The sequence below is a fragment of the Nicotiana sylvestris genome, chromosome 8 (assembly GCF_000393655.2).
Source record: "Nicotiana sylvestris chromosome 8, ASM39365v2, whole genome shotgun sequence".
NCBI lineage: Eukaryota > Viridiplantae > Streptophyta > Magnoliopsida > Solanales > Solanaceae > Nicotiana > Nicotiana sylvestris.
Window position 1 is genome coordinate 112,338,588 of NC_091064.1, and position 25,198 is coordinate 112,363,785.

At 37.4% G+C, this 25,198-nt stretch overlaps 1 protein-coding gene across 1 annotated transcript; it reads right to left on the reverse strand.

The window, feature by feature from the left end:
- Positions 1–7,598: 7,598 nt before the first annotated feature.
- On the reverse strand, positions 7,599–13,521 carry LOC138875531 (uncharacterized). Its single transcript, XM_070154367.1, has 6 exons — positions 13,387–13,521; positions 12,867–13,212; positions 8,987–9,804; positions 8,753–8,896; positions 8,503–8,641; positions 7,599–8,227 (listed from the first exon to the last, which is right to left on the reverse strand). Exons 1-6 carry the CDS (start codon positions 13,519–13,521, stop codon positions 7,599–7,601), a joined length of 2,211 nt encoding a protein of 736 aa, XP_070010468.1.
- Between the last annotated feature and the right edge of the window lie 11,677 nt (positions 13,522–25,198).

Here is a 25,198-nt window from a genome sequence, read left to right on the forward strand (position 1 = left end):
TATTTGGATGTTCTTTTGATGAATGTTTAATGAATCTTGATAAGGTCCTTGCTAGGTGTAAAGAAACAAATTTGGTACTAAATTGGGAAAAATGTCATTTCATGGTACGAGAAGGCATAGTCCTAGGGCATAAAGTGTCCAAGAATGGATTGCAGGTGGATAAAGCAAAGGTGGAAGCAATTGAAAAATTACCTCCACCGACATCAGTTAGAGGCATTCGCGGTTTCTTAGCCCATGCGGGTTTTTACCGTTGTTTCATCAAGGATTTTTCAAAAATCTCATCTCCTTTGTGCCGGCTTCTTTAGAAAGATATATATTTCAAGTTTGATGATGCTTGTCTGAAAGCATTTGATGAGCTGAAACGAAGATTAGTTACTGCATCGATTATCATTTCTCCAGATTGGAAACTTCCATTTGAATTGATGTGTGATGCAAGTGATATAGCCATTGGAGCTGTTTTGGGGCAGCGGAAAGAGAAAATATTTTGTTCCATTCACTATGCGAGTAGAACTCTTAATCCATCTCAAATGAATTACACTGTTACTGAAAAAGAGTTGCTCGCAGTACTATGGGCATTTGATAAGTTTAGGTCCTATCTAGTGGGGACCAAAGTCATAGTTTACATAGATCACTCAGCTATAAGGTATTTATTTGCAAAGAAAGATGTCAAGCCAAGGTTAATTCGATGGGTTCTTCTTTTGCAGGAATTTGATTTGGAGATTCGAGATCGAAAGAGAACAGAGAATCAAGTTGCAGATCATTTATCCAGGCTGGAAAATAGAGGCCATGTCACTGAAGGAGAGTCAATCAAAGAAACATTCCCTGACGAATATTTGCTAGCCATCACTTCGGATGAAACCCCGTGGTATGCTGATTATGTGAATTTCATTGCAAGTGGGGTGACTCCACAGAATTCACAGCTGACCATAGAAAAAGGTTCTTACATGATGTGAGATTCTAGATGTGGGACTAGCCTTTTATATACAAGCAATGTGCAGATCAATTGGTAAGAAGGTGTGTCCCTGAGGAGGAGATGAATGCAATATTGCATGACTGTCATTTTTCTCTTTATGGAGGTCATCATGGTGGAGACAGAACTGCACAAAAGGTTTTGCAATCAGGTTTTTACTGGCCAAAATTATTTAATGATGCACATGCTTTTGTTAAAAATTGTGACAAGTGCCAAAGAACCGGAACGATCACGAAGAAGCACGAGATGCCTTTACAAAATATTTTGGCAGTAGAGCTCTTTGATGTCTGGGGAATAGATTTCATGGGACTATTTCCGTATTCCAATGGGCACAGATATATTTTGATTGCAGTGGATTATGTGTCTAAGTGGGTTGAAGCCATTGCTCTTCCTACTAATGATGCGAATGTAGTGGTAAGTTTTGTGAAGAAGCACATTTTCACACGCTTTGGAACTCCAAGGGTGTTGATAAGTGATGGAGGAACACACTTTTGCAACAAATTGTTGAAAAATGTTCTAGCAAAATATGGTGTAAGACACAAGGTTGCTACTGCATATCACCCTCAAACGAGTGGTCAAGTTGAAGTGTCAAACAGGGAGGTAAAACAGATTTTGGAGAAAACTGTGAGCGCAAATAGGAAAGATTGGTCCGGTAAGTTAGAAGATGCATTGTGGGCTTACCGAACTGCATACAAGACTCCAATAGGTACTTCTCCATACAGGTTGGTTTATGGAAAAGCATGTCATTTGCCTGTTGAGATAGAACATAAAGCTTATTGGGCAATCAAAAAGCTAAATATGAATATGGACTTAGCTGGAGAAAAAAGACTGCTACAACTCAATGAACTTGATGAGTTTCGGTTGCATGTTTATGAAAATGCCAAGTTATATAAAGAAAAGACCAAGAAGTGGCACGACAAACACATCCAATATCGTGAATTTGAGCCGGGTCAAGAAGTTCTCTTGTTCAACTCAAGGCTAAAGCTCTTTCCTGGAAAGCTTAAGTCCCGTTGGGCAGGCCCTTTTGTTGTAGTAAGTGTAACTCCTCATGGAACAGTTGAATTGCGAAACATTAATTCAATAGACACGTTCTTGGTAAATGGCAACGAATTAAACACTATTGAGGTGGTGACATTCAACGTCACAAAACCTCAGTAGATTTAATTGATGTATAATGCAATATGGCGTCGTGCCGCGACATTAAATCAGGCGATGTGTGGGAGGAAACCCACAAATGTATTGTAAATATAGTTTGTAAATGAGAATTTATAACTTGGCCTTCTTGAGAGGCTATATGTTAAAAAAAAACACAAGAGAAACGTTCAGTGATTAGCGCGGGAGTGCATGACTAGCGCATAGCCCGCGCTAATCGGGTTTCCGTCTGCCCTGACCTTCAGTGATTAGCGCGGGAGCGCATGACTAGCGCATAGCCCGCGCTAATCGGGTTTTAGTCTGTCTCGGGGAAAAATGACTAGCGCGGGAGCGCATAACCAGCGCACGACCCGCGCTAGTCACGGATAACTTCGTTTTAAAATTTTTTTTTACTTCTTTAACTTAATAATACCCCCCCCCCACAACCTAAAAACCCTAATCTTTTTCTTCTTCTTCTTCTTCTTCTTCTTCATCAAATCTCCCCACCTCTTCATTAACTCCATACCCCATCTCCTCTAAGGTATGTCTTCTTCATCTTCTTCTTATTAGTTAATTTTTTTATTTTCAGATTAATTTCGTTTTTATGGTGAACATAATTTTAATTTTCTATTTTTTTGTTCGATTTTCAATTTCTTTGCATATATTTAGTATAATGTCTTCATTTTTTTCCTTGTTTAGTTTTATTATGTAACATTATTATGTGGTTGTCAAGATTGTATATTTTTAGGATAGTTTCTTAAATTTTTTCTTATTTAACATTAGAATGTAGCATTTATAGAAGATTTAAACATATGTTTGATGTTTGGTTGGGTTGAGGAAGTGAAAAATTAGGAGTATGGTGGTGTAAAGTAGTAATTGGGTTGGTTGATGGTGAATACATTGTGACATAGGGTTGGAAAAAGCTTGAAACTCAACATGCTCACAATGTGTTTGAAAAAATGCCTCTTTGGAGGAAGTGATGTGACCAACTATGTGGTGAAGTCTATGTAGCCCGGTTTGGTTACCCAAGTGAATAGGGCTAACTCTAAACTACTTGCAGGTACCATGGACCCTCGTAAACCCCCAGCTACAGCAAATGTTGGTGGACGGCCCAGAAAATCAGTTGATACTAGGTCATTCAATAGTCAAAAGTTTGTGTTAGCCAAGGCGCAGGACAGATTTAACAAAAAGGAGGAGAAAACAATAGTGCCTGAACAAGAAATGGATGCAAATGCTTTGGCTATTAATTGTCCCAACACAGCAAACGAGTTGAGGAGGCGTGGGCTTGACATATTCTTCGAGGAGCCAATCGCGGCGAATGTAATGCTAGTGAGGGAATATTATGCCAACCTTCCAGAACATGATAACTACAATGTTACAGTCCGAAAGCGACAAGTCAATGCATCTATAGAAACAATTCGGGATGTGTACAGGCTACCCCCAGTGGAGGAAGATTACATGGATATGTTCCAGGCATATAACAGCAAGCTAATACTATGGTCCACGTTCACCGACATAATTTGTCGCCCGGATGCAGATATCCAATGGTATAAATATGGGAACAAGTTCCACACTAATGCCCTGAAGTTCGAGGCCAAATGTTGGTTGTACTTCATCAACAGCCGTCTCTTGCCTTCCAAGAATTTGTCTGAAGTAAACATCCCTCGAGCTTGCTTAATATGGTGTTTCATGAATAGGGCATGGTTTGATGTGCCATTGTTGATACATAAAGAAATGTTCCAGAGGGTTAGAATTCAATGCTACGGGTTGTATTAACCATATCTTGTCACCCTACTATGCCTTCGAGCCAATGTACCAAACAATCTTGCTGCAGATGGACGACTAGCTAAAGTCAATCCTTTCACAACTAAAATGGTCACCACAGGTAAGGAAGTTTTACATCCAGCTGAATTGGTTGCTCCTGATTCTGATGACAGTGACGATGAGGAAGGAGAGGACCAACAAGAAGGAGCTGACGATGTGGAGATGGGAGAAGATGCACCACCTGCACAACCACAAGCTTTTGATGCAGCAGGACCGTCTAGGGCTAGTCGGGGACAAAGGATAGACCGCATGGAGCAGGAAATCACTGAAATTAAAACATCAGTGACAGTTCTGGGGAGACGTGTTGATGAAATGCAAGATTGGCAGAAGAAAACGGAAAGCTGGCTCTTGGGTTGGCTTTGTGCAATTGGTCGGGCATGCAATGTGGATACCGATTCTGTCTCCGACCAGGAGTGACTCCTCGGGGAAGTATCTCTGCTTCATCTCTTGTTTATAATGAAAGACATAGGGACATGTCTCGCTTTAAGTGTGGGGTGGAGGATTCCCTTAAACATATGTTTAACTGTTCTTAAATGTTTTGGATGGTAGTAATTATTATGGATTTTTAGGTTGTTTCAATTGTTTTGGATTGTTGGAATGTTTTGGTGGTGTGGTACAATATATAATGTTTTGGAATTGCGTGACTATTTCACTTTTGTTTTTAAATGTTTTGGTGATTTAGTATTGTTGGAGTAATTGTTGTCTGTTCTTAAACATTTTTTTTAGTAGTTATATTGGTGCGGCCCGATGACGGATTCTTTTAGATAGGAGTTCTTGAGGGACTGAGCTTATAAAAAACAACAAAAAGATTTTTCTTTTTATTTTTTATTTTTAGGTAGTATAACAAATCCCCCTTGGTTTTTCTTTAAGCCACGGTTCTTTTCCAAGGGTTTATCTTGAACTGGGCATAGGTAGTTTATAATTTCTGTTTTTATATTTTTAATTTGTAGACTAAAATAAGGAATTATAAGCTATAGAAAAGTAAACCCATAGCGTTGACACACCTGAACACAATAGACCATAGAGTGTAACGCTTAGTCCTAATTGTTGAATCTCACTGAAAGTGCCTTAATTTGAATGCTTGTACTGAATTGAATGCTCGTAATGGAGTGTCTTGATGAGTTGATCTGGAATGAGTCATATGCCATGTGTGGTGAGTATTTGTGTAGTCCATGTATTGTACTTGTGTCAAGAATTTGCCCAGTATGTGAGTTGAAGCGAAATTTGAGGTGATGCTCAGTTTGAAAAATGATGTTAGGCTTTCTTTGACCTTTTTGAGCTTAATTGCTTATTACAAATAAAATTTGTCCCTAGTTAACCCTTTTGAGCCTTCAGACTTTTTGTTTGGCACCCGCATTACAAGCCTATACCCTTTCGTTCTTAATTGACAGTGTTTTGATCATTTTACCTCTTAAAGCACTTTAATTGTGAGAAGAGCGCTAAAAGAAGTAAGAAGGAAATAAGTGTGGGGTGGTTTTTGAGTGGAACCAATAAAAGGATGAGAGGTGCACTTATGTTGTAAACGAATACACCACTAGCAGAAATTGAGTGACAAGAAAAAAAAAGATGATTACATTGTGTTTTGCTCTAGCTAGAGGGAATGAATTAATAGAGTGCTTAAAGAAGAAGGGCATATTTGTGGGATGATATTGTGTATGAATGAGAAATGGGTTGAAGAATTTGCGCTGAAAATTGCTCGTGTGATGTGTTAAAGTGCTTAGGGGTTGAGTCACTATTCCTAAATACATCCTACCCGTCCCTTAGCCCACATTACAACCATGAAAAAGTCCTAATTGATTTTGAGTCGAGCTAACCTAAATTAGTAGAGATTTATATTACGGGCAAACTTATGGTATCCATTGCATGCATGTGACTTCTATTGTGAGAGTGAGTGCTTTAATTGATTATTATAAGTATATGACTTGAATGTGCGGAGTAATTACCAAATATTTCTTGTTGGCATGATGCTGAGGGCATATGACTTGTGACAAAAAAGCAAATCTTGACTTCTGTGAAGAGTAAGTTGAGGAAGTTTGAATATTGCATAGCACTTGAGAGTAACTTTAAGGCTAGGATTGTTCACTGCTAGGTGTTAAGTATGTACAATGTTCTAGGTGTAATGCGTGAGGGGAAATGGTTGAGTGAAGAATTCTCTAAAAAGAATATAGTGGATTGCTCGAGGACTAGCAATAAGCTAAGTGTGAGGTGTTGATAATAGGCTAAATTATTCAATATAGCCTATGTTTTAGCTCAACTTAAGGATGGTTTACTATTGTAAATGTTCAAATAATGCAAAAATTGGCTCTAATCATGACTTTAATGTCTCACATGAGTTCAATAAACAAATGAGTATTTATGATGATAATCAAGTGAAAAATGGAGTCAAATGACGAAAAGTTGAGCAGCAACATCTTAACAAGAGAAAACCCCACTAGCGCGGGTCATGCGCTGGTCATGCGCTCCCGCGCTAGTTCAGTGATTTGGACAGAAAGAAACTCGATATGCACGGGATGTGCGCTGGTCATGCGCTCCCGCACTAGTCCTGTCCGGAAAAGCAATTATTGATGGGTAAATTGGTCAATTTGGGAGTAATCCACTAAACTACCATAAAGTAAAAGTTCCATTATGGAGGATAATCAGATTTTGAGGGAAGTAAGTGGAAAAATACTATTCATCCTTGAGAGAAAAGCCATTGAAGATCAAGCTTGGAACTAAGAAAGAGAAGGACAAACATCATTTTGGAGCAAGGATTCAAAGAGTTCTTCTAAACTTTCTTCTATTTGCTTGTTAATATTATGTTTAAAACTTTTATTGTTGATTTTTGTATGATTATGAGTAGCTAAAAACTCTAGTATTCTTGGGTCATGGATGTTAGATAATTATGTTATTTGAAGCTTAGATTGAAGATATTGAATTTATTGTTATGGGTTGTTTATTTGATTCTGCTTCTAATTATTTTACTGCGTAGCTAACAGTGAAATATTATTTACGAATCTTGAGTTAAACTTGAAAAAGGAAATTCTTGGTTGCATATAGAATCAAATAGAACAAGTTTTGAATCTCGGGCATCGGGTGAAGAATTCGCAATTAAGATAGACATATACTTAATTGCCTTGTTTGGTTGAAAAATAGGAGTTGTAAATGCATTCTTGCTAATATTAATACCATAGACATATAGGTATTAGTTTAACTTGAATAGATGCATAAGAACTCGAAAGATTCTTATGAATATTATTAACCCTATAATCAATAACCCGGATAATTCAATAAATCCATTTTAAGCTAAAATAGTAGCATAATTTCTAGCAAGTCCATGACCCGGGAATATATTTATCCAAATTGTTATAAACATATTGTGAAATTGGTGTAGTAATTTTGTGTTGAATTATTGTGCAATTATTAAGTAAGTTGTAAATTGGTTCTTTATATATTTTGTGATAATTTAGCTTGAATTGATAATTGTTTGAGTCTACATCAATCGATAAGTTGATCACAATTCCGCGTGGGAACGATACTTTACTTACTACTATATTACTTGTCGATCGCGTACACTTGCGTGAGTGTTTTGGTCGCAACAGTGCTGTCAAAGTGTTCTTCAACAACTGGAATAATATTTGGTATTTATGTGGAAGTAGGCATATTTCTGGGTAATAGAATATTGACCCTCACCTCTTTAATTTCCACACTGCTTTTCAACACTCCCACTAACTTCACCATTCTCAATGAATCTTGCATTACCGGTTTCAACAATTCTCGAACTATGGTTTGGACAGTAAAACACATACCCTTTAGATTTCTCTGGGTAACCAATAAAGTAACCACTTACTATTCGAGAATCTAATTTCTTTTCTTGTGGATTATAAACTCTAGCTTCCGCTAGGCAACCCCAAACATGCAGGTGCCTTAAACTAGGTTTCTTTCCTGTCCACAGTTCAAAAGGGGTCTTTGGAACTGCCTTACTAGGAACCCTATTTAATAAATATACAACGGTTTTAAGAGCATACATCCACAATGATTTGGGTAATGAGGAATTACTTATCATGCTCCTAACCATATCCATAAGTTTTTGATTACGCCTTTCTGCCACACCATTTTGTTGAGGTGTTCCTGGCATAGTATATTGTGCACATATGTCACGTTCCTCGAGGAACTTTGCAAATGGACCTGGACATTGTCCTGATTCATTATATTTTCCATAATATTCACCACATTTATCTGACCTAATGATTTTCACCTTTCTATCTAATTGCCTTTCAACCTCATTAATAAATACCTTGAGAGCATCTGTTGCTTGAGATTTTTCTTTCAGCAAATAGATGTATCCATAACATTAAAAATCATCGATAAAAGTGATAAAATATTTCTCTCCACCAAAGATGGAACATCCAAGGGTCCACAAATATCGGTGTATATAATTTCAAGAAGTTGGGTGCTTCTTGTGGCACCTTTCTTACTATGCTTGGTTTATTTTCCCTTAATGCAATCCAAACATAAAGTAAGATTAGTAAAATTTAGATTTGGAAGAATCTCATTCTTTACTAATCTTTCTAACCTTTCTTTGTATATATGGCCCAAACGTCTATGCCACAAGTAAGTAGAACTTTCATTTAGTGAACTACGTTTAATTCCAACATTATATTGAACAGTAAGAAGGGATTCAGAAAAACCAATATCGAGTTTCAATTTATATAAACCATCACTAAGAAAACCAGAACCCTAAAAAATAGCATTCTTATATAAATTGAAACATCTATTTCCAAACTTTAAACCAAATCCAGAAACATCAAGTCTTGAAAGAGAAATCAAATTCCTAGAAACTGAAGGTACATAAAGAGTCTGTAATAGATCAAGGTGACGTCCAGTCTCTAGGATCAAACAATAAGTCCATATGCCTTCGATTGGAGCCTTCATACGATTTCCCATGAACAAGAAATCCTTATTTGGATTTGTAGTTTGGATCGTAAGGAATCCCTGCAACATAGTAGATACATGAGCAGTTGCATCAGAATCAAGACATCAAGTATTATTAGGAACTTCTACTAAATTTGATTCGAGACATACAAAAGCACTAATTGTACCTTTCTTTTCAAACAATGCTTTACGTTTTAGGAAATCTTTCTGATAGTGTCTTTCCTTGTTACAGAAACGACATGTATCTGCCTTATTTTCCTTGTTAGCATCATGTTGAGCTTTAGCGGGTGCTTTTTTCTTCTTGAACTTATTGGCCTTCACTTTAAGTCCTTTACCAGCTCCTTGACCCATGAGGTTAATTGAATGACTCCCTTGTTTCTTCAGTCTTGACTCCTCCTGAATAAGTATACTGGACAATTCACTAACATTCCACTTATCTTTAATAGTGTTATAGTTAATTTGAAAAGGTCCATACTCAGGAGGCAACGAGTTCAGAATAAACTGAACCAAGAAAGAATCATTCACTTTCATCCCTAAGGTCTGAAGTCTTGCTGCAATGTTAGTCATCTCGATGATATGATTTTGCATACTACACGACCCATCAAACTTCATGGTCGTGAGTTCAACCATTAGTGTACCAGCGAGAGACTTATCTGTAGAACGAAAACGTTCTTCCACAAACTTCAGGTATTCCCTGGCACTTTCTGTTTGTGGAATAGTACTCTTAATATTGTTGGCAATATTCATTCGCATAAACATAAGGCTTAGCCTGTTAGAGCGTTCCCATATTTTATAGAAAGACTTCTCATCCGCACTGCTCGAATTAGTAATGGCAACGGGTTTATCATTTAGCAGACCCAAGTCAAGATCCATCACACCTAAGTGGAACTGGACTTGTTTACGCCATTCAGAGAAGTTCAATCCGTTGAACACAGTAACAGACGAAGCAAGCGAATGAAAAGGGATAGCTACAAAATAGATAATACATGCTCACAAATCAATATGGATTCAACAAAACAGTTAAAGCATATCAAAATTCTCCTTTGGGTAAATACTACGACATACTATCATAATTTAAGTGTCGTTTAGTCTTTAGTAGGTAATTAAATATTTTTAACCAAATATATATGCCATCTTTGGACAGAAAATATATATTTGACTAAGAATATTAATTTACCTCATCATATTCACTAATCATAGAATAATTGATTCACCTTTGGGTAAATCTTTAAGTTCTAGCAATAGTGAAAATTAATTTATCCATTTATTTTCAATCATAGGCATTTCATTAATTTCATGGATAAACTATAATTTTATGTATGCAAACTTCTTATGAACATACTAGTTTGGCCACTTTGGTGACTAATAAACTATATAAACATAAATGCACACATAAAATAAGCATCAAGAAATTTTATGCATGTGAATATTTTAAACAATGTTGTTTGATCCCTTTGGTGACTAACAAACTACATAATTTCAAAATATACATTAATTAAGCACTTTCTGCTAATAACATTAACTATCTAATATTTAATCCTTAGATGGCAGTGAAACTCTAATGGAGATCAAACACCTAATATTTAATCCTTAGATAGTACTGAAACTCTAAAGGAGATCAAACAGACAATTGCATAGACATTAACATTAGGCAAATAGGCAGTATAGGGATTCAACATCAAATACTCCTTTTATTTAATTTATAAAGATCATGGCCCCAAATTACTTAAAAGTAGTAACCATCATCAGTATTTTTCGTAATTTTAATCAACATAACTTCATTCAATGCTACATCACATTTGAAAAGGATAAAGATATAAATAAATATATCTCGACACTTCAACACCAAACCAACAGAGACTAGTATTTTAATTCTTAGTATAGTGTTGTATTATTAATTGCACAAAGAACGTGAAGTCCGAAAACGGATATAAAACACAAAAACAGAAAATAATTGTGCGCATTAATTTTCTTCCATGGCTACAGTAATAAGGTGGCACACATATTACATATATGTGTTTAGCATTACATTCTTTATCGAAGATTATCAATTCAAATCCCAGGCTCATGATACCACATGTAAGCATAAATTTAATTTACACCAGGATCTTGAACATGATAATCTTATACAAAATTGTTATAGAAAACATACATGAAGCGGAATCTATTATCTTGAAGCGGAAGCGTTAATCGGTAATCGGTTTCTCGCCCCTTGCCCTAACTTTACGTTACTGCCGACTTTAGTGATGGAAGAGGGAATAAAAATACGGTAACCCTAATGAGTGAGGAGAGGACCAATTTATAGAGGTTGTCACTTAATCTGGTACCCATCAAGTAACCAATCGGACGGATGAAATTTGATAATTAATTAAATATTAATTATGGGCCTTAAACCTATTGGGCCACACACACGTAAGAAAAATAACTTACAGTCCATTCTTTTGAAAGGTTCCTTGCCTTCGTAAATGGCATCACAGGTGAAATCCCTGTTGGAGTACTAATAGGGGTATATGATCAGTTTTGAGTTTGTCCTCCAATTTTGAGGAGTCTTAGTGATTTAGATTTATCAAGAAATCAATTCATAAGACAAATTCCAAGCACAATTGGACAACTACAGAATTTGGTGAATCTTTCATTGTCGATGAATAATTTTGAAGGTTCTATACCTGAATCATTCGGAGACATGGTTGCTCTAGCATGCTTAGCTAGGATCTATCTAGAAATAACCTTTCTGGTATGATTCCTGAGTCTTTGGTGAATCTTAAACAACTCACCTATCTTAATGTGTCTTCTACTGCCTCACTGGTAAAATTCCAAGTGGAGGACGTTTTGCAACTTGACAGCTAACTCTTTCATGGGTAACACCAAATTGTGTGGAACATCTCAAATCACCGTGGTGAAATGTATAATCAATAGCCCGAAGAGTAGAAAGAAGAGAAGGGCTTTAACTTTTGTTCTTGTATTAATTGCAGTAGCATTAGTAGTCACAACCATTTTCATGGTTTGGCTGCTGAAATACCGAAAAAGAAATAGACAACTTGCTATATCAGATTTGATTGGCCAATCCCATAAGAGGATCTCTTACTATGAAGTTGTTCGAGGGACAAACAACTTTGACGAAGCCAACTTGATTGGCAGTGGATGCCTTGGTTTAGTATACAAAGGAACATCGCCTAACTAATGTTTGGAGTCCAGATAGTGCTTTAATGAAGATGGCAGGCAGTATCAAATAAAAAGGAACAAAATGCAAATACTACGTAAACTTTTAATTTTTTTTAATTGATGTAATTAAATAATTTAAAGTATATTTTAACCTAGGCTTGCATTAGGGAAAACTCTCTATAATTACCCATAAAAATCAAGCTAATTCCTCTTGCCTAGCTATTTACTTTTTTACCCATCAAACTGTTGGGAATAAACGCCGTAAAAATAATATTCACGGTATTCGTGATAAACGCGGACCACTAAGTTATGGTTAAATCAGCAAGAATAAAAATGCAGCAAAAATGACACCAAGATTTTACGTGGAAACCCTTCTTAATAAGGGAAAAACCAAGGCCAATAAGAACGACTGATATCACTATAGCAAGGAATTTTACACAGTGTAGTAACGAGTACAAATACTCCTAAGACTACTACACCCTCAAAAGAAAAAACACTCTTTTGTTTTTTCCACCTCGCTATAATATCTCTCACACTCTATTTTTCTTCACATACTATTTTCTTATAATCTATGGAATACCTTGTTCTCTCTCTCTCACTCAAATGTATTGTCTGAGGTTTTTGGTGTATAGAAATGAGAGCCGAAGCTCTCCTTTTATAGGCAGAGCCTCGCCTACTACACTTGATATTTTTCTTTTGCAGCCTACCCTTTTTGACAATGCAGAAGAAAAAATTGCTGTCAACTTTGAAAAAACCAACAAAGGAAGAAAATTCTTCTTAAATTTATGGGATGGACCCCACAAATCTCCCCCTCCAGTCTCATTCACCTGGAGGAGGTAACACCGAAGATTTTAGATTGAGCGCATGCCGACAAGTTCTTTGCAAAGCTCGAACTTGTCTCTTGGTACTACTTTTGTCAACATATCTGCAGGATTTTCACTCGTGTGAATCTTTTTGACTTGAAGTGATTTGTTCTCCACTTGCTCACGAATCCAATGATATCTGACGTCGATGTATTTTGTTCTCGCATGGTACATGGAGTTTTTTCTCAGGTCTATTGCACTCTGATTGTCGTAATAGACTACATACTCCATCCGTCGTAATCCAAGTTCTTGAAGAAATCTCTTGAGCCATATCATCTCTTTGCCAGCTTCAGTAGCCGCAATATACTCCGCTTTAGTTGTAGATAGTGTGACACACTTCTGCAACTTCGACTGTCATGATATAACTCCCCCTGAAAAAGTAAACAAATATCCAGTAGTGGATTTTCTGTTATCAAGGTCACCTGCCATAGCAGAATCTGTATAGCCCTTCAGAATTGGATTTGATCCTCCAAAACATAAGTATTCACGTGAGCTTCCTCTTAGAAACTTGAGTATCTATTTTACAGCTTCCCAATACTCTTTTTCTGGATTTTCGAGAAATCTGCTAACAACACCGACTACATGAGCAATATCTGGTCGAGTGCATACCATTGCATACATCAAAATTCCAACAGCAGAGGAGTAAGGAATCTTGGCCATTCTCTTTTTTTCCTCCGTTATTGTAGGACACATCTTCTTACTCAACTTCAGATGACCAGGAAGGGGTGTGCGAACCAACTTAGCACTTTTCATATTGAAGCGCTCCAGTACACGTTCTATGTACTTCTCCTATGACAAGTAAAACTTTCTTTCGTTTCTCGAACGAGTAATTCTCATGCCCAAAATCTACTTAGCATGACCCAAGTCTTTCATTGCAAAAGACTTATTCAACTGTTTCTTCAACTCGTCAATCTTGGAAGCATTCATGCCCACAATCAACATATCATCCACATATAGCAAGAGGATGATAAAATCATCATCAGAAAATCTTTGTACAAACACACAGTGATCTGAAGAAGTCTTTTTGTAGCCTTGCTCCCCCATAACAGACTCAAACTTCCTGTACCACTGTCCGGGAGCTTGTTTCACTCCATATAGACTCTTTTTAAGTTTGTATACAAGATTTTCTTTACCTTTTGCCTTGAAGCCTTCAGGTTATTCCATATAAATCTCCTCTTCTAAGACCGTGAAGAAAAGCAATCTTCACATCCATCTGCTCAATCTCCAAATCAAGACTGGCAGTCAAACCAAGACCTGTCCGAATGGAGGACATTTTCACTACAGGAGAAAATATTTCGTCAAAGTCAATACCTTTCCTTTGACCAAATCCTTTGACAACCAATCTAGTTTTATATCTGGGATTCAAACTATGTTCTTCAGCTTTAACTTTGAATACCCACTTGTTCTTCAAAGCTCTCATGCCCTTAGGCAATTTCACCAACTCATAAGTATGGTTCTCATGTAGAGATTTCATCTCATCTTGTATGGCTTCAATCCATTGATCCTTGTGTTCATCTTCTATAGGCTCCGCATAACATTCAGGTTCTCCCCCATCAGTGAGTAATACATACTCATTGGGTGAATAACAGGAGGAAGGAGTACGAGGTCTAGAAGACCTCCTGAGTGGAATATCTAACTCGTCCACAGCTTCGTGAGTAGGAGCATTTACATCATCAGCATTAGCATTGTTATCACCATCACCATCAATATGCTGATCTGAAATATGGTTCTAGGCATTGTCACGACCCAATTCCATTATAGGTCATGATGGCTCCCAACAGCCTTGTCAGGCAAGCCAACGCGTAAGTATTAATAAGTTTTCATTTTCACTTTACTAAAACAAGTACATAAATTACTAAATTTGAAGTTGAAAGCATGTGATAATTAGTAATGTACAAAAATAGTTATACAATCCCCAAAAGAATAGTCTACCAATGTGTGTGCCAAGACCTGATGTCACAAGTTTATGGGCAACTAGTAGAATATACAAAAGAACAAATCTATCCTACTGTCTGAAATAGAATAGACAACCAAAATAAAGAGAGACTCCATCATGCTGCTGAACGGCATAGGAAGGGAGCAGCTTACCGTGAAAGTTTCGGACACTGATTAAGAATGCGCCCCGGACTGGTAACCAGATGTACCTGCCTCAGATCCTGTACAATTAAGTACAGAAGTGTAGTATATGTACATAAATAATATGTACCCAATAAGTATCCTGTCTAATCTAGAAGAAGTAGAGACGAGAGGTCGATTTGACACTTACTAGAGTCAAATAATATGAGAAATGAATTATACTGAGCATGGAGAGTACAAATAATTAACAGTTTATAGCAAGAAATAATAGGTCCTTTCCTAGATAATATCACATATGGCTAATTACATTTCAGGGCATATAACAAAGCTCAATCCACAGAAAAATACTGAATAAAAGCATGCGCAAGTAGTGTCTAGGTCGTACGACCCGATCCAACATAAAAATAAATTGTGCACTGTCGAGGGTCGAACGGCGCGAACCATAGATGCATCTATTACCCCGCTCATGAATCAGACATGCGACGCAGTCAAATATAATAAAACACAACAGCAAGCAGACAAGAATATATATCTGGGGAGCAATTACTCACAGAAATGTCAACTTCTCTTTAAAAAGGCAAAGAAAGATAATATTCCTCTTACTAGTCTTATTTACCATAATCAACATGTTTTAAATAATCCAAATTAAACATAAAGTTACAAGAATATCACATAAAGCATGCCTTTGGGTCATAGATTACCCGGACTTAGCATAATAGTAGTTACGCACGGACTCTCGTCACCTAGTGCGTACGTAGCCCCAGCATTTAATGGCAAGTTATTTGATTATATCACCTATGGGGACAACTCCCTATTACAAGGTTAGATAGGAGACTCACCTCGCTCCAAAGTGTACTTCCAATACCAAGAACGTGCCGAAACTATTAAACGATCTGAAACTATTTAAACGAGGTAGGAACTAGTCAATACAAGCTCAAGAGTTCGCATTTTAATTACTAAAGTAATTTCCCAACCTTAAACATAAGTTTCCTAAAATCCGACCCTAGGGCCACGTGCCCAGATTCCGAAATTTTTCGAAGAAAATTATTCTTTATAACCAAAGGATCAATAATATATGATTTCTAATTCATTTCATAACAAATTACGTGGTTAAATCTAACTTTTATTAAAACCATATGTTTTGCTCTAACCCTATGATTTTACCTTAATTTTTGTGTGTTAATCTACCCAAGATTTAAGTATTAAACTAGAAATAGGTAGGATACACTTACCTCAAGATGCTACGTGAAAGTCCTCTCTCAAGAGCTCCAAAATCGCCCAATGGGTGAGTGAAAAATGGCCAAAATGGCTTAGAGCCCGTATTAAATGAAGCTCACTGCTTCAGTGATTTCCACATCTGCGGTCCCGCTTCTGCAAGGGGAAGGCTGCATCTGCAGAATTGGCCAGGAGAGCTGGGACGGCTTCTGCAGTCTTGAAGCCGCTTCTGTGCAGCCGCTTCTGCGGCTTTGGCTTAGCCTGCCTTGGCCTCATCTACGAGAGGACGACTGTTTCTGCGGTCTCTCACCTACGGCTGACCAACTAGAGGTGCGGTTATGACAGCAACCTGAAGCTTCAGCTCTTCTCAAATTTTCCAACTTCACTCGAGCCTCATCGAATTGACGCTCGGGGATCCCGAGCCCCGCCCGAACATACCGACAAGTTTGAAATCATGAAATGGACCCGATCAAACCTTCGGAATGCCCGAAACAATGCTAAATCTAAGAATCACTCCCTAAAACCAATTGGATCAAACTTATGAACTTCAAGTTCTTCAATTCACTTCTAACGTGCCGAAACGTACTTATACTACTCAGATTGACACCAAATTTTGCGGGCAAGTCTTAAATATTATATTGGACCTGTACTGGGCTCCGGAACCAACATACGTGCCCGATACCAACGTGATCAATCATTAGTTAATTTCTTTAAATCCTTAGAATTTTAGTTTAACAATTTCTAATAAAAATTCATTACTCGGGCTAGGGACCTCGGAATTCGATTCTGGGCATATGTCCATGTCCCATATTTTCTACGGACCCTCCGGGACCATCAAAACATAATTTCGGGTCCGTTTGCTAAAAATATTGACCAAAGTCAAACTTAGCCTTTTAAGAAAATCTTAAGGAATCAAATGAGCCTATTTCAACCCAAACTCTTCCAAATCCCGAACCAACCATCCCTGCAGGTCATAAATTAGTTAAAGAAAGCGCGGGAAATTTTATTTAGGGGGACGGGGTTCTAAAAAGTAAAACGATCAGTCGGGTCGTTACAGGCATCACCATCATTATTGAGCCCACCAACGTCATCCGCATTTGTATGAGGAATTTGATCAAGATTAACTAAACCTTCAGAACTCGGAGATTTTAGCTTCTCCGCTTTGTTAATATCTTCAATGGTTTGATCCTCCATGAAGATAACATCACGGCTTCTCACGACCTTCTTCTCAATTGGATTATATAGCCTGTAACCAAACTCATCAAGGCCATAACCAATGAAGATGCACTGCCTTGTCTTGGCAGTTAATTTTGACCTTTCATCTTTAGGTACATGTACAAAAGCTTTGCAACCAAACACTTTCAAGTGGTCATAGGAAACATCCTTGTTATACCAAACTCTATTTGGAACATCACTTTGCAAAGCAACCACAGGGGATAGATTAATAACATGTGTGGCGGTCAACAAAGCCTCACCCCAAAAGCAATTCGGCAACTTTCCTTCAGAAAGCAAACATCTGACTCTTTCCATCAAGGTCCTATTCATCCTTTCTGCTAAACCATTAAGCTGAGGAGTCTTAAGAGGAGTCTTCCAGTGTCTGATACCCTGTTGCTTGTAGTATTCGTCAAACGGTCCACAATATTCACCACCGTTATCAGTACGAATACACTTTAGCTTTTTTCCAGTTTCTCTTTCAACTGAAGCCTGAAACTACTTAAAGACACCCAACACATGGTCTTTAGTCTTCAAGATGTAGACCCAAAGTTTCCTTGAGCAGTCATCAATAATGGTTGCACCACCCAAAGTCCTTGTCTTCATTGGACCACATAAATTTGAATTCACCAACTCAAGCAACTCTGTCATTCTTAAAGGAGGATGAGACTAGAAAGAAACTCTTTTTTGTTTTCCAGCCAAACAGTGCTCACATTTTTCTAAATTTGCACTTTCAAAATTTGACAACAATTTCTTCTTGGCCAAAACATTTAGTCCTTTCTTGCTAATATGGCTAAGCCTCTTATGCCATAACGGTAAAGAGTTATTGCTCTCAACCGCATCCACCATATCAACACAGGTAGAGGTCGTAGTCCAGTATAGACCACGATGCTTTTCCCCACGAGCCACAATCATGGAACCCCTAGTGAGCTTCTACTTTCCAGCACCATTGGTACTGACATATCCCTCATCATCCAAAACACCAACAGAGATCAAGTGCAAACGAACATCAGGTGCATGCTTTACATTATTTAAAACTAGTTTAGTTCCAATACTAGTTTCCAAAATCGTTACAGAGATCAAGTGCAAACGAACATCAAGTGCATGCTTTATATTATTTAAAACTAGTTTAGTTCCAATACTAGTTTCAAAACAAATTGTTCCAACACCAGCCACCCTAGATACAATGTATCATTACCCATACTCAAAGTTCCAAAGTCACCCTGAGTATAGGATGAGAAAAATTTCTTCCTTGATGTCACATGAGATGCGGCACCACTGTCCACAACCCAGCTTGACTCATCACAAGAAATATTTATCAGATCCGCATCAAGGACAGTAACAAGATCTTCTGTAGTGACGGTGGCCACACGATTTCCATCTTCATTCTGTTCTTACTTATCTCTATTCTCCTTTTTCAAAATTCGGCAGAACTTCTTTGTGTGCCCTTTCTTCCCGCAATGATAACATTCAATATCTTTAAGTCTGCTTCTGGATTTGCTTTTATTATGTTCTCTATTTTGAGAACCATGATTCTTGCTTCTCCCCCCTAGAGTCAGTCACCAAGACATCTGATGAAGAGGAACCTTGAGATTTTCTTCTCATCTCTTCATTTAAAAGGCTACTCTTAGCAAGATCCATAGAGATCACACCATCCGGAGCAGAATTTGATAATGAAGTTCTAAGAATTTCCCAAGAATCTGGTAGGGAAGTAAGTAGAAACAGTCCTTGAATTTATTCATCAAATTTAATGCTCATAGCAGATAACTGGTTCATGATCCCCTGAAAATTATTCAGATGGTCTGTCATCGCGGAACCATCATGGTATTTTAAACCCAACTATGCTTTATTAGAACATCTTGTTGTTTCCAGTTTTCCGAGCATACAGACTTTCAAGGTGCTCCCATAGGGTCCAAGCATGTATCTCCCCAGAAATATGGTTCAAAATATTATCGTCAACCCACTGTCTAATAAAGCCGCAAACCTGCCTATGTAACAAATTACACTCTTCATCTGATTTATTATCAGGATTTATAGTAGCGAAGACAGGTTGATGAAAATTCTTGACATAGAGCAAATCTTCCATTTTGCCCTTCCAAATGGCATAATTTGTGCCACTCGAAGTAACCATTCTACTAGTGTTGGCTTTCATCGTTTATTACAAATACAAATACTATTTATTAAGAGACCAAAGTAATTCTTTTCTGATGTGGAAGTTCAGATTGTGCTGCAACCACATAGCATACTCAGTCACAACCTGGCTCTGATACCACTTGTTGGGAATAAACCCCGTAAAAATAATATTCACGGTATTAGTGATAAACGCGGACCACTAAGTTATGGTTAACTCAGCAAGAATAAAAATGCAGCAAAAATGACTCCAATATTTTACGTGGAAACCCTTCTGAATAAGGGAAAAACCACGGCCAAGAAGAGCGACTAATATCACTATAGCAAGGAATTTTATACTGTGTAGTAACAAGTACAAATACTCCTAAGACCACTACACCCTCAAAAGAAAAAATACTTTTTTGCTTTTTCCACCCACTATAATATCTCACACTCTATTTTTCTTCACAGACTATTTTTTTATAGTCTATGGAATACCTTGCTCTCTCTCACTCAGATGTTTGTCGGAGATTTTTGGTGTATAGAAATGAAAGCCGAAGCTCTCCTTTTATAGACAGAGTCTCGCCTACTATACTTGACATTTTTCTTTTGCAGTCTACCCTTTTTGACAATGCAGAAGAAAAAGTTGCTGCCAACTTTGAAAAAACTAACAAAGAAAGAAAGGTCTTCTTAAATTTATGGGATGGACCCCACAAAACTAATTACCCTTTTTATCTATTGTAACTTTTCTGGGTAGCCTCTTTTTGTCCTTTTCTATTTTATTTCTCTCCCTTCTTTTCTTTTTCTTCTTTTCTTTCTTTTCTTCTTTTCCTTTTTCTTGTTTTTTTCCTTTATTTTTTTTTCTTTTCTCTTGTTTTTTCCTTTTTTTTATCCTTTTGCTTATTTATTTATTTTCCTAAGTCATATTATTATTTATTTTCTTTTTTTCATCATAATATAATTCCATATTCAATTTTGACTGCTTTATTTTTTTTCCCTTTTCTTTCCTTCTGTTAATTTTCTTTATTGCTTGTTCCTTTTCAAATACCGTTTAACTTTTTTTTCTCCGTAATCTAATTTCATTCACTTTTTTTTGCTCCTTTTTTTCTATACAATAAGAAAAGATAAACGATATAGTATGTATTTGTTCACCATTTTTATAATATAGTTGATATCTTTTGTATTTTTTCTCATTTTCTTTTTATCTTAACCTCCTTTAACGGAAGAAATAGAAGCTCGAGAAGGAATACCAAAACCTATTTCACTCGCTGAGTCTTTTTGGTTTTCGTAGGTTAAAGCGCGCAACTCATAATTGGCAAATTCGTAGGTTCAATTCTTACAATTATTAGAATAACTTATACATTATCCATGTTTTGGTCTTGTCGTTTGCTCCTTTTATTTTTTTTCTTATTTCATTTATTATTATTATTAGATAATATTTTTTATTTCCTATTATTTTTCATAATCTAATTCTATACACCTTTTGTGGCTTCTATATTTTTGTTTTTTTTCTTTTTCTTTTTCACTATATCATAAAAAAGATAACTGATATAGGACATATTTTTTATTTATTTTAAATTTTTCTATATTAATTATTAGAAAATAACTTATTCTAGCATATAATATATCAAAAATAATATATTAGTAGCAATTGAAGTATATTATTATAGTATACTATGTTACCCATATGGTATTTATGTATCATATACTAATAGGGTATCATAGAGAACTAGTTTATTTTTACGAGTAAAAAATACTCATTAGTCCTTTATGATACCCACATGGTATACATCATATACTTACAAGGTGTCAAAGAGGCCTGGTTCATTCCTTGCAGAAAAATACTCAGTCCTTTATGATACTAACATGGTATATATCGTATACTGACTAGGTATTATAGAAGACATATTTAGGAAAAATACATAAATTACCCCCTGAACTATGGACCAAATCCCTATTACATACTTTTTGCAGAGGAAAATTACTTTATACACTCAACCTTTTCGAAGTGTAGCTAAGACACACCTTATTTTCTTGACCAATTTACTAAATTATGTTTAATGTCACGCACCAATAAGGTCGTGACACGTGTCATTAACTTAAAATAATAATTATAATTATACTTATAATTATAATATAAAATTACACATATAGCCTCGTCTTCTTCAACTCGATGTGATGACCCAAAAGGTCATTACTTGATTTACGAGTAAGTCCTGCATTCTGATTCCTTAGAAGCCTCCTCTTTCCTCACCTCGATTTGTGTGTGCAGTTCGGGCACGTAGTCGGAAAGCCATTATGTGAAAATCTATGAAAAATGATGAATTTTGCCTTTAAAATAAATTTAAGTTGACTTCACTCAACATTTTGGGTAAATGGATCCGGACACGTGATTTAACAGTCCCGGAGGGTCCATAGGAAAATGTGGGACTTGGGCATATGCCTGGAATTGAATTCCGAGGTCCCAAGCCCGAGAAATGAATTTTTAAAGAAAATTATTTTCTGGAATAATTATGAGTTTTTTGAAATGAAATGTATTTGAAATTTGATGGTATCGGGCCCGTATTCTAGTTTTGGAGCCCGATACAGGTCTTATATGTGATTTAAGTTGAGTCTGTAAAATTTGGTAAGAAACGGACTTGAAATGACGTGAATCGGACCGTATTTGAGAAAATTGAAAAATTTGATGTTCTTAAGTGATTTCATGATTTTGATGCTAAATTCATAGTTGTTGATGTTATTTTTGTGATTTGAATGCACGAGCAAGTCCGTATGATGTTTTTAAGTTGGTGTGCATTTGGAGCCTCGAGGTCTCGGGTGAGTATTGGATAGGTGTCGGAGTGGTTAAGACTTGGAAAATCTGATGTTTCTTTGCTATATCTGGTGTCTGAGTCATTACTCTATGCGACGCATGGTAACCCATGCGAACGCAATGCACAAACGGGGAAGGGGGCTGGGTAACACTGTGTGAACGCACAGACTTGGGTGCAAATGCGGAGCTTTGGGAATTTACTCTACGCGAACACACCAGGTCAGTTACAAATGCATAGAGTAGGAATGGGTCTGGGGACTGGGTAGTTTTAACTCTATGCGAACACATCCCTTGTGATGGGGACGCGAAGGGCAGGGGAGGGGAAACCTATGCGAACGCAGAGGCTTTGTCGCGAACACATACCCTATTTTTGCCCAGTCTTTTAAAAACAGACCAATTACGGGATTCTTCAAAATTTTCATAACTTTTTCACTTAAACTTGAACTTGAGCAATTTTTGAAGCACAAAACCATATGTATGTATTCTTAAACTCGTTTTCTTCAATTTCCATTAACACCAATTAGATTTCTAGGCTTAAATCATGTTCTTAAGGGTAGAAAATTGGGGTAGAGTTAGGGCTTTTTGAATAATTGGAAGTTAGACCTCGATTTGGGGTCGGATTCAGAAACTAATTACATACTCGGGCTCGTGGGTGAATGGGTGATCGGGTTTTGGTCCGAACCTTGTGTTTTGATCAAGCGGGCCCGGGGTCGATTTTTGAATTTTTGGAAAAATGATAGAAAACCTATAATTTAGCCTTGGGATTGAATTGTTTAGCACTTATTGATGTTGTTAAATCAATTTGAACTAGATACAGGTTATTTGGAGGTGAATTCTAAAGGAAAAGCGGTGTTTGAGGCTTGAGTTGGTCGTGAAAGTTTGAGGTAAGTGTTTGGTCTAACCTTAGCTTGAGGGATTAAGAGTTGTGTCCTATTTGCTATGTGTTATTTGTTAAGTACGACGTATAGGCATGGTGACGAGTATCTATACATTGGTGTAAAGCATACCCGTGAGTCTTAAATTGAAATCGTTGTGTTCTTAATAAGTACTACAAATGCGTAAGTTGTTGATTCTCTGTGTTGGGCAAGAGCTATGATTAATCTCGTGAAAATTGCTTATGGTTGAGTATTGGTTCTAGATGAGGTTTCTTTTGTGATGTTAAATATTGGAACAAGTTTGGTTATAGTTGATTCCTTTGCCGGGACGTATTTACTTCTTACTGTCGATTCCCTTGTCGGGATATTGTTGTTTCCTTATTGCTCCCTTGCTGGGACTCTTTTTGTGAATGGTGTTGAATTGTATATTGGGATCGGATTGCACGCCGCAATAATATTATATTTGGATCGGGTTGCACACCGCAACAATATTATATTTGGATTCGGGTTGCACGCCGCAACAGTGATATATGATTTGGATCGGGTTGCGCGTCGCAACAATAAAGGATAAACGTGGATATTGATTTGTTCTATTTCCTTATTCCTTCTGCTGCGAATTTTAAATTATTCTTTATGTTTTCCTCCTGAGTTACTGTTGGCAAATGATATTCCCCCACAGCATGTCCCCTTCCCATCTTTAACTGATAGTTTCCTTTATTATTACTTGATATATATATATATATATATGCTTTAACTGCACGAGTTTAGTTGGTAGTCTTGTCCTAGCCTCGTCACTACTTCGCCGGGGTTAGGCTAGGCACTTACCAGCACATGAGATCGGTTGTGCTGATACTATACTCTACACTGTGTGCAGATCCCGGAGCAACAACTTTTGGACCTTAGCTTGGGTGGCTACCTTCAGTCCATACGGAGATCCATGGTAGTCTTGCAGGTGTTCGCAGGCCCTGGCATCTCCCTCTATCTTTTCTTCTTATTTCACTCATGTAATTCAAAAATAGTGTTGCATTTATTTTTCGGACATTGTTTGTAGAATTTTTAGACCGTCCGTGGAGTTGTGACACCAGTCTTGGGTAGTTTTTGTTTAAGAAATCATGTTGGAATTATTTAAATGGTTTAATTTTTTCTTCCGCTTGTTTTAAATTTCCGCTGTTTATAAACTGTTGATTCACATTTGTTAAAGAGTTAAAATGGGAAAAGGTAATTTGTTCAAATGGTTGGCTTGTCTAGCTTTCACTAATAGGCGCCATCACGATTCCCAAGGGTAGGAAATCCGAGTCGTGACAAGTTGGTATCGGAGCTCTAGGTTACATGGGTCTCACAATTCATAGAAAAGCTTAGTAGAGTCTAAGAGATCGGTACGGAGACGTCTGTATTTTTTCCCCAGAGGCTACAGAGTTAGGAAAAACTTCCCATTTATTTTTTCTTGTCGTGCGGTTTGGTTTCTCAATGTTAATTGAATTTCTACTCTGTTCTTTCGCAGATGGCGAGAACACGCGCTTCCTCATCCATCGATCAGCAGCTTGAGCCCCGACAGCAGCTCCTACGAGGGGCAGAGGGCGAGGTCGAGGCAATGCTAGAGGCCGAGGTAGGGGCAGAGCTCAACCCAGAGCAGTAGCTCCAGTGGCGAAGCCTCGAGTTGACTTTGATGATGAGGTTCTGGCCCAGGCAGTTCCGGTGGGCCCAGCTCAGGTCCCAGAGGGGTTCATTGCTACCCCAGTACTCCAGGATACTGTGGTCCATCTAGTGGGCCTTTTGGAGAGCGTCACCCGGGCAGGTTTGCTTCCTGTAGCACTAGCCGTCTCTCAGGCTGGAGGAGGATCCCTCACTCCTGCTACTCGCACTCCAGAACAGATGGCTCCCCAGTTTCAGACTCTAGCAGCTCAGCCAGTTGGAGCAGTACAGTCGGGTGTGGTAGCTCAGATCGGTGATGGAACAGCTATGTCTGCCGATGCTTTGTGGAGATTGGACAGGTTCACCAAGCTCTTCACTACTACTTTCAGCGGTGCATTTTCTGAGG

Coding starts and splice junctions, on each gene's coding strand:
- LOC138875531 (XM_070154367.1), bottom strand. CDS start 13,521: ATGGCCAAGATTCCTTACTCCTCTGCTGTTGGAATTTTGATGTATGCA. Junction 13,213..13,386: donor AAAAAGAGTATTGGGAAGCT/GTAAAATAGATA, acceptor ATATCATGACAG/TCGAAGTTGCAGAAGTGTGT. Junction 9,805..12,866: donor GCTTTGCAAAGAACTTGTCG/GCATGCGCTCAA, acceptor TCTATTTTGTAG/CTATCCCTTTTCATTCGCTT.